At 43.3% G+C, this 14,795-nt stretch overlaps 1 protein-coding gene across 1 annotated transcript in view; it reads right to left on the bottom strand.

Annotated features, from left to right (window-relative positions):
- The window catches only part of gak (cyclin G associated kinase), an 84,175-nt gene that overhangs the window by 48,649 nt on the left and 20,731 nt on the right, over positions 1 to 14,795 (bottom strand). The window contains exons 7-11 of the mRNA XM_084056298.1: positions 14,481 to 14,570; positions 12,632 to 12,767; positions 11,442 to 11,554; positions 6,801 to 6,879; positions 5,382 to 5,499 (exon numbers count right to left, since the gene is read on the bottom strand). Of these exons, the coding sequence (XP_083912424.1) occupies positions 5,382 to 5,499; positions 6,801 to 6,879; positions 11,442 to 11,554; positions 12,632 to 12,767; positions 14,481 to 14,570 (536 nt within the window). The remainder of the gene's footprint in view (positions 1 to 5,381; positions 5,500 to 6,800; positions 6,880 to 11,441; positions 11,555 to 12,631; positions 12,768 to 14,480; positions 14,571 to 14,795) is intronic.

Here is a 14,795-nt window from a genome sequence, read left to right as displayed (position 1 = left end):
CTGTGTGGAGCATGTTTATAGACATTATCTGTGTGGAGCATGTTTATAGACATTATCTGTGTGGAGCATGTTTATGGACATTATCTGTGTGGAGCATGTTTATGGACATTATCTGTGTGGAGCATGTTTATGGACATTATCTGTGTGGAGCATGTTTATGGATATAATCTGTGTGGAGCATGTTAATGGACATTATCTGTGTGGAGCATGTTTATAGACATTATCTGTGTGGAGCATGTTTATAGACATTATCTGTGTGGAGCATGTTTATAGACATTATCTGTGTGGAGCATGTTTATGGACATTATCTGTGTGGAGCATGTTTATGGACATTATCTGTGTGGAGCATGTTTATGGACATTATCTGTGTGGAGCATGTTTATGGATATAATCTGTGTGGAGCATGTTAATGGACATTATCTGTGTGGAGCATGTTTATAGACATTATCTGTGTGGAGCATGTTTATAGACATTATCTGTGTGGAGCATGTTAATGGACATTATCTGTGTGGAGCATGTTTATGGACATTATCTGTGTGGAGCATGTTTATAGACATTATCTGTGTGGAGCATGTTTATGGACATTATCTGTGTGGAGCATGTTTATGGACATTATCTGTGTGGAGCATGTTTATGGATATAATCTGTGTGGAGCATGTTTATGGACATTATCTGTGTGGAGCATGTTAATGGACATTATCTGTGTGGAGCATGTTAATGGACATTATCTGTGTGGAGCATGTTTATAGACATTATCTGTGTGGAGCATGTTTATGGACATTATCTGTGTGGAGCATGTTTATGGACATTATCTGTGTGGAGCATGTTTATGGACATTATCTGTGTGGAGCATGTTTATGGACATTATCTGTGTGGAGCATGTTTATGGACATTATCTGTGTGGAGCATGTTTATGGACATTATCTGTGTGGAGCATGTTTATGGACATTATCTGTGTGGAGCATGTTTATGGATATAATCTGTGTGGAGCATGTTTATGGATATAATCTGTGTGGAGCATGTTAATGGACATTATCTGTGTGGAGCATGTTAATGGACATTATCTGTGTGGAACATGTTTATGGACATTATCTGTGTGGAGCATGTTTATGGACATTATCTGTGTGGAGCATGTTTATGGACATTATCTGTGTGGAGCATGTTTATGGACATTATCTGCGGGGACGGACGGTGAAAATGTTCTCTGTCTGTCTGTCTGCAACACAAAGAAGAACGCACAACGCATCTGGTCTGTGATGACTCTGTTGGGGCGGGGGGGGGCAGGAGGTGACTGCCTAATATGAATAACGCGGTGATTTTAGCATTAAATGAGCATCAGGTCCAGTACGGGTCTAGAGACCCGGTGGGACCGGGTCTAATACATTTGAGTTATCCACAGGTCCGTTTGGGACCGGGTCCAGTCATTTTTCTCGGGTTCATTTGGAACTAGAAACGTTGCCCAGATTGAAAGCTGACATCAAGGCAGTTCTCACAACCAACACCAGAGGGCACAAGTGGAGTACACACATTTCTGTTCTTTCCCTTTCTTTTTCTTTTTCTTTAACTCCAAGGTTTTTCCTAGACTTTTCAACAGTCCATTCAGAAAAGACATAATAAATTACAAGTGAACATAAATGATGTACTTGAGCACCTTGATAGTAGGTAGAATCCTCTGCCCCCCAGCACAGCGCAGCGTTACAAACGGTGAGATCTCTGGCACTCAACGTAATCAACGTTGTGTTAAATAGTCGATCTACAAGCTCAGGACACAACGCGTTGTGAGCTTGTAGATGGGCTATTTTCAAATATCCGGTGGATATTTAAAGTGCTCATGTGGCCTATAGCTTGTTTTCATAAAACCTGGTTGCTTATTTCTCTCGTAAAATCTGCCAACACTGGCGACTTCCACCGCTGCATGCATCGTGTCCGTTCATTCACTCAGTGTGTTTGTTAGGAGCAGCAAGCTGTGTTTCATCACACACACACACTGTATGTACACACACTGTACACACATAGGCCACACGCCAAGCCAAGCCTTAGTTTATGCATATGGGTGGAACACACCCAAACATAGCAGATCTACAAGCTCACTGAGCTGCTAGAGCTGCTGTTTTTTCGGTGCACACACATAAGTATGAATCAGGCTTCACAGGATCCTATCTGACTTTATCACACACACACACACACACACACACACACACACACACACACACACACACACAGAGTGAGAACACACACACACACACACACACACACACACACACACACACACACACACAGAGTGAGAACACACACACACACACACACACACACACACACACACACACACACACACACACACAGAGTGAGAACACACATGGAGGGCGGGTGGAGGCGGGCGTGGCGTGTCACCATGTGACCCATATTTACCTGGGGCTGCTGGGTAATGGAGACACAGTGGGACCATGGGGGGGGGGGGGGGGGGGGGGGCAGAGAAAATACACAACCAAATAAAACAACAAAACAACAACAAACCAAAACAAAAGGATGAACTGAATGAGAGCTGGACAGCACGTTGTGGGGAAACAAACAGCCTGGGTTCCACACTGCTTCACTACGTTCACCGGATTTATTTTAACCCATTAAGACCTGAAGCGATTCTTTAAAAAAAAATCTAAATCCTAACAGTTTTTGGAAAAAAAAAACGTTTTTTTTTTTTCCCAAGATTTTTCAAAAATAGCAGATATACAAGCTCATAGCGCGGCACTCGGTGCCGCGCTATGAGCTTGTTTATCTGCTATTTTTGAATAGCCAAAGAAATCTAAAGTGACACAGATGCGTTCCAGGTATCAATGGGTTAAAAGGAAGAGACCCCGACGTCATTTTCTCTATCGTGCAATTCCAGCCGGCAGACTGGTCTCACTGGGTGGCAGACAGGCTCACACCGGAAGTCGGTGAAATAACATTGTAGTCTATGAGAGCCGACTGGACAGCTTATGAACTATTAACACTATTTCTGAACCATTGAGACCTTTAAAAAAACACTCGGCTCATGAAAATAAAAGAAGACACATCACACATTGTTTTCTGCTGTGTTGCTTTTCTATGTGTACACTGTATAATGTTATAGAGGTATCTAAAGAGCACAAGGTATGTTTCTGAACGGCCAAAGTATCGCGAGACTGTCCACCATTTCCTGTCTGGCAACCAAATCTCGCGATACCTCCGAGACAGAAACGAGACCTGCCGCTGTTTAGATGCCTCAATAAAAATGATGTGCTGTACACATCGAAAAGCAAAAGAAAACAACCTGTGATAATTATGACTTATTTTATGTTCCTGGACCGATTCTATGACAAAGGTCGCAGTCGTTCAGAAATGTTGTTCATGAGCTGGTCCAGCCGGTTCCATTCACTGCAATGTATTTCTTGAACTTCCGGTGTGAGGTTTTGCCACCCATGAGTGTCATGGCGTATGCCCGGCGTCCAGCAAGACTTTTCCTTTCAAAAGGTTCCTTTCAAAAGGTTCCGTGACTTGCCTACGTAATTTAAATACGAGTCAAATAGGAGGCTGGCCAGACTGATAGGCGAAGTGAGAAACAAAAATCAGCTGAACGTAGTGAATCAGGCTGGATTCCAGGCTAGGAGAAAATGGCTACACAGTAAAATCGGGAGTGTTTGAGCCCTTACAGGTCTGTAACTCTGAGTGTACAAATGGAACCAAATGGACCCTTACAGGTCTGTAACTCTGAGAGTGTACAAATGGAACCAAGTTGGACAATTCCCGAGACCCATATTTTGTCTCATGTTCAACTGGGTCCGGTCGGTTCAGATGCTATTGGCCTCGGGTCCGTTTATCATTATGTGTGTAAAAGATCTGAGAATACTGAGGCTGACCAAGGATCACATTACTGCAGCGCAAAATGAAGCCCAACGCATACTCCTAAACAACAAGCAACGCAAAAACTATTCAGAGGTTTGGTTGGTCCTAAACTACAATATGACTTCATTCAGTGGTTTGGTTGGTCCAAAACTACAATATGACTTCATTCAGTGGTTTGGTTGGTCCTAAACTACAATATGACTTCATTCAGTGGTTTGGTTGGTCCAAAACTACAATATGACTTCATTCAGTGGTTTGGTTGGTCCAAAACTACAATATGACTTCATTCAGAGGTTTGGTTGGTTCAAAACTACAATATGACCAGGGGTGTACATAACAGGTGCGCATGCGCACCCAAAATAAACAATGCGCTGCACATCAGACGACGCGAGGCGCTTTTGCGTACCAACAGCTGGGACAGGAATTTCCAAGCTTTTATTTTTTAGCAAAACTAAAAAATAAAAGCCTGGAGATCGAGGCTAGGAATTTACTTCCTGAAGCTGATTGAGTGAGTGTTGCCTCGCGTCCTGACACACAGACACGCTGCGACTCGCAGCACGCAGCCAGCAGCGGCTGTGTTAGAGGAGTGACCGATGATGAACGCACCGTGATGGTGCAAAATATGCCGTGAACGTCCTAATCTGGCGGATAAAAGCAGCGCAGCACAGGGCACCAACCTTGGGGGGTTCACCAAACGGCGTGAAAAAAAAACCCGGCGGAATTTGGAAGCAGAGCGTCCTTTTTTCTCGCGCAAAACTACAATATGACATCATTCAGTGGTTTGGTTGGTCCTAAACTACAATATGACATCATTCAGTGGTTTGGTTGGTCCTAAACTACAATATGACCAAACATCAACTGGCTGTAGTGTAACACTGCTTCTGTCACTGCTTTATGTTACTATATCAGTGGTTCTAAAACGTTTTCATGTCAAGGACCTCCAAAAATGTATTTCGCCATGGACCCCCATCTCAAAATATTTTATTCCAGGGACCCCCAGAAGCACAGATTTGAGTTACAAATGTTTTCTTTAAAAAAAAAATATATATATATATATATATATATTTAAAGATTTGCCCAAATTTCCACGATTTTTCAAAAATAGCAGATCTACAAGCTCATAGCGCGGCACTCAGTGCCGCGCTATGAGCTTGTAGATCTGTTATTTTTGAATAGCCAAAGTATAAAATAAGGGTTAAGTGGTTCCACACAGATGCGTTGTTCCCGGTTTTAATGGGTGAAGCCTGTTAGTGTGCGTGTTAAGACACAAACTAAGTGACCTGGTCACTTCTCCTTCTCCATGAGAACATGGACATGGCATTATGAAATGAGAGCTTTAAAAACACAACACAGTCAGTAACAGTGTGTGTGTGTGTGTGTGTGTGTGTGTGTGTGTGTGTGTGTGTGTGTGTGTGCGTGTGCGTGTGCGTGTGTGCGTGTGTGTGTGCATGTTGAATTAAACTGAAGCGGATTATAAAACTAAATTACGTAACCGGGTCGTTGAAGTCCATAAATCTTACCTGGCCACTGATTGGATGACCTTAGAGGAAGCGTCCTTCACATTGGTCAGGAAGCCCTCCGTCCTGCTCTTCAGGATGTCCAGGAAGCCGCTCCCCGATTGGTCAGGATCGTACACTCCTAGGGAAGAAGAAGAAGAAGAAGAAGAAAAAGAAGAAGAATTACAATTGAACAATTATGGTTTATACAATTATATATGTTAACTCTTTGTGCCAGAGTAATAGTGTAATAGTGTTACGCTACTGCCAGCAAAAAAGAGCAATTTTATCAACCTTTGAAAAATCATGGAATATTTTCTGTGAATGCTATCTGCACGGTGATCCCCTCATTACACACACAGGGGTCTCGTAGAATGGGGGGGAAACATATATCCGATAGCGGTAATCCGTTCCATAGTTGTGGCAAGTTGAAAATAGCATGTTTTGCCAAAAATACATGGTAGAACACAGGAAAAATTTGATTTTTTTCTCCATTTACTTTTTAACATTGAAGTGAATGGAGCAGCAAATATTTGCATTGCGTTATCTCCTGGTTCCTTTGTGATAAACGAAAAAAAAAAGAAAGAATAATACAAAAGAAAATGAATTATTATTCCTTTTTTTTTCAAAACTTGTCCAAACTGGTTGTTGGCAGGCTGGGCCATAACAAAAACGGACGAGTTAACTCGTCCATGGCTGGCAATGAGTTAACCACTGTCATACTGGCGTCCCTATTTTGGGCATTTCATTATTAGGTGAAAATAGTAAAAAAAATTGCAAATCTATAAGCATACAACGTGTTGCATCGTAACACATTGTGAGCTTGTAGATCGTGTATTTTGGCTGTGTGACACAAGGAGGTATGAGATAGGGCTTTGACAGGAGCAGATGGACATGAAGAGACTTTGTGCAGATCACAGATCAACGTCCAGACATCACACAACGAGCACAAACCCTTCCATCTCAAACCATTCAGTGTGTGTGAGCTATAATGTGATTTATATAAGCCCCGCCCTCATTAGCGTCGCTATGGACACTTGGAGATTTGATTACGTCGCTTTGACGTTTGGTCTGCATGAAGTGCAGGAGGCACCGAGTGCTATGAGCTTGTAGATCTGCTATTTTTGAAAAATCTTGAAAATGTGTGCAAATCTTTGAATATATATATTTTCTTTTAAGCGAAACCTTTTAACTCAAATCTGGGGGGGTTCCTGGAACAACATATTTTGAGATGGGGGTCCGTGGCCAAATACATATCATTTTGGGGGTCCTTGACACGAGAAAGTTTAAGAACCACTGCCCTAGATGACGGGAAATCCCACCGCCAAATATATGGAGGTAAACATGCACCGATGTCATACAAACATAAACCAAATGCACATACTGTATGTGGAGATTCCATTTTCTGCGTCGCAATGCCACAACATTGACGGCGTGTCTTACCTGCGTTGTTGTGCAGGTTGTGTATCTGCGTGGGCGGCTGCGCTCCGTTGTTCCCGAAGCCTCCGTTGTGTTCCAGCAGCTGCAGACATTCATAGCCGTCAAACAAGGGACGCCAACACTGGTACACACCATACACACTCATGACACACTCACTGGTACACACACACACACACACTCATCACACACTAAAGTACACACACAACACACTCATCACACATTAACCCATTAAGACCTGAGGCAATTCTTAAAAATGTTTTCTAAATCCTACCAGTTTTTTGAAAAAAATCCCCAAAAAATATTTTCAAGATTTTTCAAAAATAGCAGATCTACAAGCTCATAGCGCGGCACCGAGTGCCGCGCTATGAGCTTGTAGATCTGCTATTTTTGAATAGCCAAATAAATCTTAAGTGACAAAGATGCGTTCCAGGTCTTAAAGGGTTAAAGTACACACACACTCATCACACAGTAAGGATGGTTGTGGTGAACACAGTGAGATCAGTCCAGTGAGTTGTGAGCTTCACCACAGGTCAGGAAACACCAGGGTTTCATGTGGATTAGAGTTCAAACACTACGCTACATGTCCATCTCTCTGCACACGACAAAAGCAGGGCTTGTTGTGGGAGGAAAAAAACAGCAAAGAAAGCCCCCCCCCACAGGTGGCATCGGGAATTTAAAAAAAGAGAGCAAATGCACGCAAATAGTCAAACAAAGAAAGGAGGGGAAAAAATCTTGAGGAACAATCAATGTCCTGTTCCTGTGCTGTTTTTTAAATTATTCCTTCTTCTGAAAGGTTAAAAAGACATTGAGAACGTAGCATCCAAGATAACATGCAGAGAAGAAAGAGAGAAGAAGTCAAATATCCTGCCTGGACCTTCTCTCTCTCTCTCCCTCTCCCTCTCTCCCTCTCTCTCTCTCTCTCTCTCCATGTGGGTGAGAGTAGGAGGAACAGCAGAACAGGAAGAGAGACCACTAAACGATCACTAACGAGGGGCTAATCTGTTTAACGACCTCTTCACCCAGATTAACTCCAGACCTACAGTAGTAGTGTACACATAACTCTGAGAGTGTACATAAGGGAACCCGTATATATGGGTCCATTTGGGTTCCATAATGTACACTCTCAAAGTTTACATTAACACTCCAGATGTTGCTGTGTACGGTTACCCAACATCCACAGACGTGGGGGACGTGAATAGAGCAAAGGCATTTGACCTTTGACCTATCGTTCGTTCGGGGCGTTCCATAGGCTGTGAGGAATAAAGGAGAACGTAATGGTATTCGTGACCTCAGAAAATATCAAAGAAAATGTATTTAGCTTTGGAAAACGCTGAAATTATAACATTTCATCTGGGTGATGTGATTTAATAACCCAGGTTTAATGGGGAGGGGTGACAGAGGTGATTTTTGGTGAATAAACCAGGGTCTCTCAAAGTGGGTGCCGTGACAAGTCCAGAGATGCCGCAGAGTACTTCGATAATATTTGGAACTGATCAATATCACTTCAGTTTAACCACTAAAGGCTGTTTCAGTGAAGCGCCTTAGTAATTCATTTTCAATGAGAGACGGGCGATTATTTGGGACGAGCGGGGAGCAGCAAGCGGGTGCGGTCCCGTGATTCTCGCGCTCGTTTCGTGCACGCGCCCGCGGGCGACAAGAGCTGGATTGTGGTCAGCTTTTTTTGGGGGGAGGACAAAACTACAATGATGGCGGAGCGAGAACGCCCGCGTCACTTAACACATAACATGAAAACTCTTTTTCATAATGGAAATGGTTGTTTATAATAATGGTGAACTTTATGTACCGCTCAAACTGCTGCTGATTTGAACAGGGAAAAAAGAAGTCAATCATGTGACATCCCTTTAAAAAAAACCTAAAGAAGCCATTAGCCTTGTGATGTGCGTTTAACGCTCCTATTGATGAGTTAAATCCAATTAAAGGAGCGTACCAGACCAATTAGGACCGGTGGCCATTGACAGAGATGTTCCATTTCTTCAACATGTTGTGAACATACTAAGGTTGGGCGATATGCCAAAACACTAGGGGTGTGCCGATATATCGTCCCGCGATATATCGCGATACGTTTTCGTGACGATATGTATCGTTTTGGGGGGGGAAAAATATCGTTTTGAAAAAAAAAAAAAAATGTTTTTTTTCTTTTTTACAATAATAATAATCAGGCATGCAAACAGCCCCGAGGTGAAAACATGTTGTTTTTTTTCGGGTCAGGTGTCACACTATTGCCCTATTTGAATTCAAAACGGCTATTGTAGCTGAAAAGCTACAAGTTTGCATGTCTGAATAATGCAAAAACAGAATTATTTGTTTGCATTTGCTTTTTTTCTCCCCCATAATTTCTCCCCCATAATAAAAAAGTGGGTATCGTATCGAAATCGTATCGAAGTTGTGAGCCCCATATCATATCGTATCGTTTCGTGAAATTAGTGTATCGGCACACCCCTACAAAACACATATATATGAAGTGAAGTTGAAGCAGAGAAGCCTACACTGTAGCTCAGTTTGCAGCAACATTTTTTTATATTCTGCCAAAAAATAAATGGTGCTGCTGTGTGATAAATCACCCGGCCGGGCCGTCCTCCCCTGTAACTAAAGGGACTCGCATCGCGCGCCGGGTCGCGAGTGAACTCACATTTCAAATGGCATCGATTGACTGGTGATATAAACATAAGCTGATTGTAGATCTGATATTTTTTGAAACATCGTGGAAATGTGAGCAAATCTTTTGAATATATATGTTTTTAAAGCAAACATTGGTAACTCAAATCTTTGCTTCTGGGGGGTCCCTGAAGCTGTGTGAAGTTTTAATATCCAGACTTGACTGCAAAAGTTAAGAATCAAGTGCTGGATCTTGTGAGACCTATTTATGAGATTATATTTCTTTAATACCAGAGACACTATACTTAACCCATTGAGACCTGAAGCCGATTCTACATGTCTCCTAAATCCCAACAGTATTCTGAAAAATGTATGTTTCTGTGTTCAATCTTTTTAATGTCAAGGACCCCCAAAATGATATGTATTTGGCCGCGGACCCCCATCAAAATATTTTGTTCCAGGGACCCCCATGAAGCAAAGATTTGAGTTAAAAATGTTCGCTTTAAAAATATATATATTCAAAGATTTGCACACATTTTCACAAATTTTCAAAAATAGCAGATCTACAAGCTCGTAGCGCGGCACTCGGTGCCGCGCTATGAGCTTGTATATCTGCTATTTTTGAATATCCCAAAGTGTAAAATAATGCTTTTTAGCTCAAATCTAAAAATGACACTTAATGGGCTAATGTAGTCTTTCAGTCAGTTCTGTGCTAATATGACAATGTATGTCTGATAATCAATCATAATTAGAATGGCACAAATTGATTAACATTTTGTGCACGCTTTGTATTGCGCTTTACATTTCATTTGGCTATATTTGAAGAGTTTAATTCTGGAGGAGGCAGACCACTAGGATACAATTTTATTTTGCTAAATAATATGACAAATATAGTCCCAAAATAATCGCATAATAAAAACATTCGACGATTGGACTCATCCAATCGCAAACTGACAATATATTCAACCAATGGCCCAACCTTAGTGTCTATACAAACACAGTTGGCCCGTGTTCAGGGGGGGGGCGGGGGGGGGGAGCCCGACGGGGAGCCCGACGGGAAGGAAGGTGATATTTGTCACTGTACAACAGCAGTGACAACACACTCATGTGTGGGGGGGGGACAGTGGAACTGGCATAAAGACTATATTGGGAGAAAAGGAGAGGGAGGGGGATTGGCAACTGGCAAACAATTAAAAGATGAATAAGTACAATAATACAATTGTTAGTTTGAGGGTCAGTTCTCCTGTCTGTCTGTCTGTCTGTCTGTCTGTCTGTCTGTCTGTCTGAGGCAGCTGTACACATAGAGACTGGAATGGAGAAGAGAGACTTCTTTGTCAGCAGTGACACATTTGTCTGTGTCTGTGTGTGTGTGTGTGTGTGTGTGTGTGTGTGTGTGTGTGTGTGTGTGTGTGTGTGTGTGTGTGTGTGTGTGTGTGTGTGTGTAAAACGGAAGGAGGTGTGTGCTGTGGTGTGTATATCAATAGCCTCTACACCAAAAAGAAATGTGTGAGTCTTAATATGACCATATTGAGGGACACTGGGTTGACAGACACACACACACACACACACACACCTCAGTGATGGGGACTAGTTTATCTGATGTACCACACACACACACACACACACACACACACACACACACACACACACACACACACACACACACACACACACACACACACACACACACACACACACACACACACACACACACCTCAGTGATGGGGACTAGTTTATCTGATGTACCACACACACACACACACACACACACACACACACACACACACACACACACACACACACACACACACACACACACACACACACACACACACACACACACACACGCGCACACACACACACACACACACACACACACACACACACACACACACACACACACACACACACACACACACACACACACACACACCTCAGTGATGGGGACTAGTTTATCTGATGTACCACACACACACACACACACACACACACACACACACACACACACACACACACACACACACACACCTCAGTGATGGGGGACTTGGGGTTGACGTTGCGTGCGGCTGCGATCTCCTGCAACTGGTTGACCAACTCTGTGATAGACAACCTCTCCTCTGGGTTGATCTTCAACATGGAACCTGAGGAGAGGAGAGGAGAACGTCTTTCCATTTGTTGATATTGAATTATTGCTCTTTAAAATATAGGCATCTAGGTTGAATTATCCATCCATCCATCTTCAACCGCTTATAAAGTACATCACTTCATAACTGTACAAACTGCCCACAAAAAGCTCGGGAACTTAACTTCGGTCTATTATTTCTCCCCTTCAATGATACCCATTGGTATTGTGTTTTATGTCATTTTTATTGTTGATTAGTCATCTTTACAACGAGGTACAGTTTGTAAGGATCGGGGATTCGTGGAATGAGCAACACAGCTAAACGTGTGGGTAGCGTCTCCGCAAAAATTGACTAAATCCCCCAATATGCTTCTGTTGGTAATCGCTCTTGGTGTGTGACTGGCACCTGAGCATCATGGGTCCTGCACCTTTGACATCTGTCTTTGGTACCGTTGTGCAAATCTTGCCTGTAAAGAAACCCTATGGTTCCTCAGTGAAGCTATAGGGTGAGGAACCAGTCTTCTTGGGTTGTCGTCTTCCTTTGACTTCACCAGTCTCACAGAACTAAGTGTGTAAATGGTACCAGGGCTGACACCACATAATGCTGTCGCTCTGCATAACGGAACACCAACTTCCACTTGCCCTGTTGCAATATCATGCATTATCCTGAAGGGACAAACGTGGCATCTTTCCATGGGGGCAGTGTTGCTGCTTGGAGCATACACACAAACTCAACAAAGTTGCAGAACCCATGCTCAGGTGCCAGTCACACACCTCTCAGCAGGTGTGTGACTGGCAAGTCTTTCAAAACAAGAGAATTTACCAACCAACAGAAACAAATTTTGGCAATTGTTTTGTGGCCGCTACCCACACGTTTAGCTGTGTTGCTCATTCACCGAATGCCCGTTCCTTACAAGCTGTACCTCGTTGTAAAAGTGACTAATCAACGATAAAATGATATAAAACACAATACCAATTGGTATTATCGAAGGGGAGAAATAATTTACCGAAGCTACGTTTCCGAACCTTTTGTGGGCAGTGTGTATGTGCACATTTAAGGCAGATACTATACATATGTATGTGTATGTGTACGTACGTATGAGCTCGTGGTACACGGTGTACTTGACGTCGTTCTGAGGGATGGCGTATTTGCCGTTGACTATCTGGAGCTTGGCACCTTCCTCAAACGGATGCTGTTTAAAACACAGCAGGTAGAGAACACAGCCCAGTGCCTGGAAAACACAACACAATGAATACACACACAGCCCAGTGCCTGAAACACACAACACAATGAATACACACACAGCCCAGTGCCTGAAAAACACAACACAATGAATACACACACAGCCCAGTGCCTGAAACACACAACACAAGGTAAGAACACACACACAGCCCAGTGCCTGAAAAACACATGAACACAATATAAGAACACACACACACAGCCCAGAGCCTGAAAACACATGAACACAATATAAGAACACACACACATCCCAGTGCCTGAAAAACACAACACAATGTAAGAATACACACACAGCCCAGTGTCTCTTACAACAGGGGTCTTCAACGTTTTCAGGCCAAGGACCCCCTAGCTGAGAGAGAGATGAAGCAGGGACCCCCTCTATATTGTATAAAATTGTGCTTCAGATTAAACTTTATTTTTTTACTTGGTCTGCTCCATTTTTCCCTCGACACCTATACCTCTGTGCCAAAAATAGCAGATCTACAAGTTCACAACGCCTCGCAGCGCGAGGCGTTGTGAGCTTGTAGATCTGCTATTTTTGGTTAACGTTCTCCCCAGAATAGGGATGCTAGGGTTAATGCTAGGGTTAATGCAGTGGTTAATGTAAAAAAAGAAAAATCATATCACACAAAGATTTGGTGGTCCCCCTGTAGTAACTCTGAGGACCCCCTGTAGTAACTCTGAGGACCCCCTAGAGGTCCCGGACCCCCTAATGAAGACCCCTGTCATACAAGATGTGTGTGGTTAAATACTAAAAACATCTGTGCATCAAGGACGTGCATAATGCGGCCCAAATGTATTAGTATTTCGCGCATGCTTTGTACCGTGCTTTATCATACTATAATTCTAGTAACCTCTGTAGTGGTGGTGAGTACGTGAGTGAAGATACCCGGTTCTCCTCACTGGCTGGACCAATTGCTCTGATTTTGCACACAGCCATTGACCATTACCATCTGAACGCAACTGTGGAGCCCGTTTTTCAATTTCATCAAATCTCAGCTTCTTATTAGCGTTTTTCTGTCAAACACTATCGCCATGGTTACGGGCCTGCCCAGCTATGGGACGAACTGCCTCCCGGGTTGCCAGATCATGTGCGCATATCCCCCCACGGATGCGCTGCGCCGACGGGTATGGTCTAGTCCTACTATAATTCTAGTAACCTCTGTGCGTTTGTAGTAGTGGAGGTGAAGCTACCCGGTTCTCCTCACTGGCTGGACCAATTGCTCTGATTTTGCACACAGCCATTGACCATTACCATCTGAACTTAACTGTGAAGCCCGTTGTTCAATTTCATCAAATCTCAGCTTCTTATTAGCGTTTATGTGTCAAACAATGTCGCCATGGTTACGGGGCTGCCCAGCTATGGGACGAACTGCCTCCCGGGTTGCCAAACTTGCCAGATCATGTGCGCATATCCCCCCACGGATGCGTCGACCGGGTATGGTCTAGTACAAGTTAATTAGGCTATTTGTTGAGTGTAATTCTGGAGGAGGCAAAGCATTAGATTTGCTAAATGAAATGACAAATATCCGTCAAACCATCCATTCACTGATTGCCAATATATCCTGTTCCATGTCCAAGGCCTAACACACACTCTCAAACACTCAGACCCTCTTATAGACAGAACGGGTCCAGGTCAGGTGTGTGTGCACACACACACCTGGAGGGAGGTAGGAAGGACAGGATGAAAGGTCAAAGGTCTCACCCAGATGTCCTGCTTCTCATTGATGGGGAAGTTGGAGTAGAGGTCGATCATCTCTGGAGTTCTGTAGGCTGGAGTGGTGTTCCTCGTTATCTGTGAGCACACACGCGCACACACACACACACACACACACACACATACAGTGCATGCAAGTTGATTAACCACTTAATGATTAACACATCGGGTGCCAAAAACGGAAAATGACGTGTTTTCAAAGAGTAGCGCTTTGGTGCCGAAACCGTAAAATTAAGACTGATAACCGTGTTATCAGTCTTTTTGTTTTTTTCCCACAAGGGGCTAGCTCAGCCCTGGAATCAC

This window comes from Gymnoscopelus microlampas, assembly GCF_963454915.1.
Source record: "Gymnoscopelus microlampas genome assembly, chromosome: 4".
In the NCBI taxonomy this organism is placed as follows: Eukaryota; Metazoa; Chordata; class Actinopteri; order Myctophiformes; family Myctophidae; genus Gymnoscopelus; species Gymnoscopelus microlampas.
Note: the sequence above shows the minus strand (reverse complement) of the source record. Positions and strands in the feature narration are given on the sequence as shown.